The 2,807-nt window shown below is 52.3% G+C and overlaps 1 protein-coding gene across 1 annotated transcript; it reads right to left on the bottom strand.

Annotated features, from left to right (window-relative positions):
* Positions 1-659: 659 nt before the first annotated feature.
* On the bottom strand, positions 660-1,879 carry LOC125507906 (auxin-responsive protein IAA31). Its single transcript, XM_048672432.2, has 2 exons — positions 1,184-1,879; positions 660-1,087 (listed from the first exon to the last, which is right to left on the bottom strand). The coding sequence occupies exons 1-2, from the start codon at positions 1,849-1,851 to the stop codon at positions 1,009-1,011; spliced, it is 747 nt and encodes a 248-aa protein (XP_048528389.2). The 5' UTR covers positions 1,852-1,879; the 3' UTR covers positions 660-1,008.
* Positions 1,880-2,807: the final 928 nt, after the last annotated feature.

Raw genomic sequence — 2,807 nt, forward strand, 5'->3', positions numbered from 1 at the left:
CCACCACTGCTGACAGTAATGCCTGCCTGTGTTATTAGGCTACATACACTCTTGAGTCTTGAGTTGCTTTGGATGCTCTCCATCTCTCTCATCTTCTCTCTCCAACTAGTCTTGACCACAACCTCGAGACTCATGTGCACCACATGTACCCTGTCGGCCGGCCGGCCGGTGCATGTTACCCCTGAATGAATGAATGGGAGCAGCAGTGCAGACACCCAGATTTAGCACTACTCATCAAGGAAGAGAGTCTGTCTCTTGACCAGCCCTGGTTAACTGTTTCATCCGGGCTGGCTAATTAACTCTGCTCTTTTGTCACTACTTTGACAAGTGGCTCATGCATGTGGCCCAATCTTGTTCCTGTTCATCTCCAGTGCACGTGTAAATAAATTTGCCCGGACAAAGGACTCGGTAAAAGAGAAAGGAAAAGAAATTGGACGCATTCCCCATGCCTGTGTTCACATCATTCATTTGGATCTTGCTAGCAAGATTTGTCTCATTTAAAAAATTTGGAGCCTTGCTTGGTTAACCTTCTTTTTTGATTGCAAGTTATTGATGCTGAGAGGAATCTGTATAGCATTTTGGTCTCTTTTTTGTAGCATTAGTGATTAAGGGACTCAAGTTCATGCTTAGTATGGGATGAGATGATTGCAAATAGCTGATGCCACCGAATGAAATTTTCTTGCAACCTTTGATATAACCAAACTCAAGGGAGACATCAACCAACCATTGACATAGCTTAACACGGAAAGAAAGCTGTTTTCTTTGTACAAACACACATGGAGATCCGATTCGACTCGAACGGATCTCCACTCCTTTTGTGTTGCTAACACCTATTTTTTAAAAACAAAAACAAAATAAAACTCCACTCGAATCAGCTTGCGTCTTTGCCTTGAAGAGTAGCACTGTGGTAGATGAGTCGACAACATGCCCAAAAGAACAAAAGAATTCCTCCATGTTGCACACATGCACCCATGGCATGTTGCGTGTTCTCCGTAGATGGATTCCGTTTCACTCCTTTGATGATCCTAGGCCTCTCGCTTCGGATCCCTTCATGATCCTCATCCTCTTGCAAGTGCTCATGAACATCCTGCAAATCAACAAAGAGATCCTCATAAGACACCGTAATGAATTTTTCAAACTCCAATCAAACCAAATCATATGTATCTTGGATGCATGAACTTACCCGAAGGGCACGTCGCCGACGAGCATGAGGTCGCCGTCCTTGTCCTCGTAGGTCACGGCGAAGTCGGACGGGTTCACGCTGCCTGCGTCGCCGGAGAAGCCAAGGAACATGGCCTCCAGGGCCTCCCTGAGCTCGCGGTAGCCCTTGTACATCTTGAGGTCGATCTTCCTCAGGTAGGGTGCTCCGTCCATGCTCACCTTCACGTACAGTGATCCACCCGCGGCTGCGGCGGCGGGCGGCGCCGCGGAAACGGCAGCCTCCTCCTGCTTCACCACCACAGGTGCCGGCGCGGCCTCCTTGGTCTTGCTGCTCGCCTGCTGGAAGCAGCTCTTCCTGTAGGACCTCACCGGCGGCCACCCAACCACCTGCGCCTTGGCGGCCGGGGGCGCGGCCTTGGGCTCCTCCTCGCGGTGCTCCCCGGCGAGCGCGCGCTTGGTGCCGGCCCTGGGAGTGGACGGCGGCGACGGCATCTTGTCGCTCTCCTCGACGCCCGGCAGGCCGAGCCTCAGCTCCGTCGCCTTGAGGTTCTCCACGTCGGCATGCACGTAGCTCATGGCCGCCGCCATCAGTTCCTGTCGCCGGCTAGAGGTGGTTGCAACTAGCAAGTCGTTCTTCTCAGCTGGCTGTAGGTGAGTGGTGAGGGTTTGTGAGCTGTGGAGGTTCGCCATGGTCCATGGAAATGTTTTATAGAGGCCGGCCCGGGTGGTAGGCCTGCTGCGACGAGGCGAGATAGGCGGGCGTGTGGCGCGCCCGTGTGAGGGAAGGGAGGCTCCAACTCCACATGCGTCCACATGCACGCACACGTACGTGCCACAGCCCAGCCCCAGGCCACGCGCATGTGCGGCGTCCACACACTTACCACAGGTAGCTGGGGGGTGGTTGCGGGGTGGGGTGCAGCCATGGGGGCCTTGCCGGCGGCGACCCGCGACAGGGCGGGCCGACCCGGCGGGACCCACGCGGCTCCACTAGGCGTACCACTAGAGATTCTCGGGTGCCAGCGGGTCGGGCAGTTGCTGGATTGCTGCACTTGACCCGATAGCCCGGTACGTGATCACTCTACGTGTACATTACTAATTGGACCACATCAATTATCCTCAAAATGTACAGTGTAGTTCGCATGGAATGAAGACCTTATAGCTCGGTTGAGCCGGGAACGGATCCGGGTCTGGCGCCGGGTGCCCGGACCCGACATCTAGAAAGGTTCAAACAGCACTGATGAAATTTAGCTTGATGATAAAATAAAAAAATAAAAATAGGGCGCCAATGCCATGATTAGGATGTTATCATTAGAGATCTTGGGGGAGCATCTTTGGCTAATACAAAACTGTCTCCTCCCTCCTCCCCAATAATAAGATATGTGTGGAACAATGTAACATGGAGTATATGGGCACTTGTCTATTGCATGCTCCTCATCATATACCTGCATCTCTTCCCACTACCTTTTGTTTCTTCTTTTCCCTGCCCTTGCTTCTTTTGCCTATGCAAAGCAGGCCCTAGTGGTAGGGGAGCTTGTTTAATTAGTCCAAAAGCTCCCCTTGCAAAGTGCACTGTTAACCACTTCACCTTTTCTTTTTCTATGGAAACTGCAAAGTATTGTGAACTGCAGTGATGGTGCTGCTCCTTT

The sequence above is a fragment of the Triticum urartu genome, chromosome 5A, assembly GCF_056163025.1.
Source record: "Triticum urartu cultivar PI428250 chromosome 5A, HENAU_Tu73, whole genome shotgun sequence".
In the NCBI taxonomy this organism is placed as follows: domain Eukaryota; kingdom Viridiplantae; phylum Streptophyta; class Magnoliopsida; order Poales; family Poaceae; genus Triticum; species Triticum urartu.

What these genes read in the sequence shown, in the direction of transcription:
- LOC125507906 (XM_048672432.2), bottom strand. Translation starts at nt 1,851, where the DNA reads ATGGCGAACCTCCACAGCTCACAAACCCTCACCACTCACCTACAGCCA. An exon ending in GTCGGCGACGTGCCCTTCGG is followed by an intron (nt 1,088 to 1,183) that starts GTAAGTTCATGC and finishes GTTGATTTGCAG; the next exon opens with GATGTTCATGAGCACTTGCA.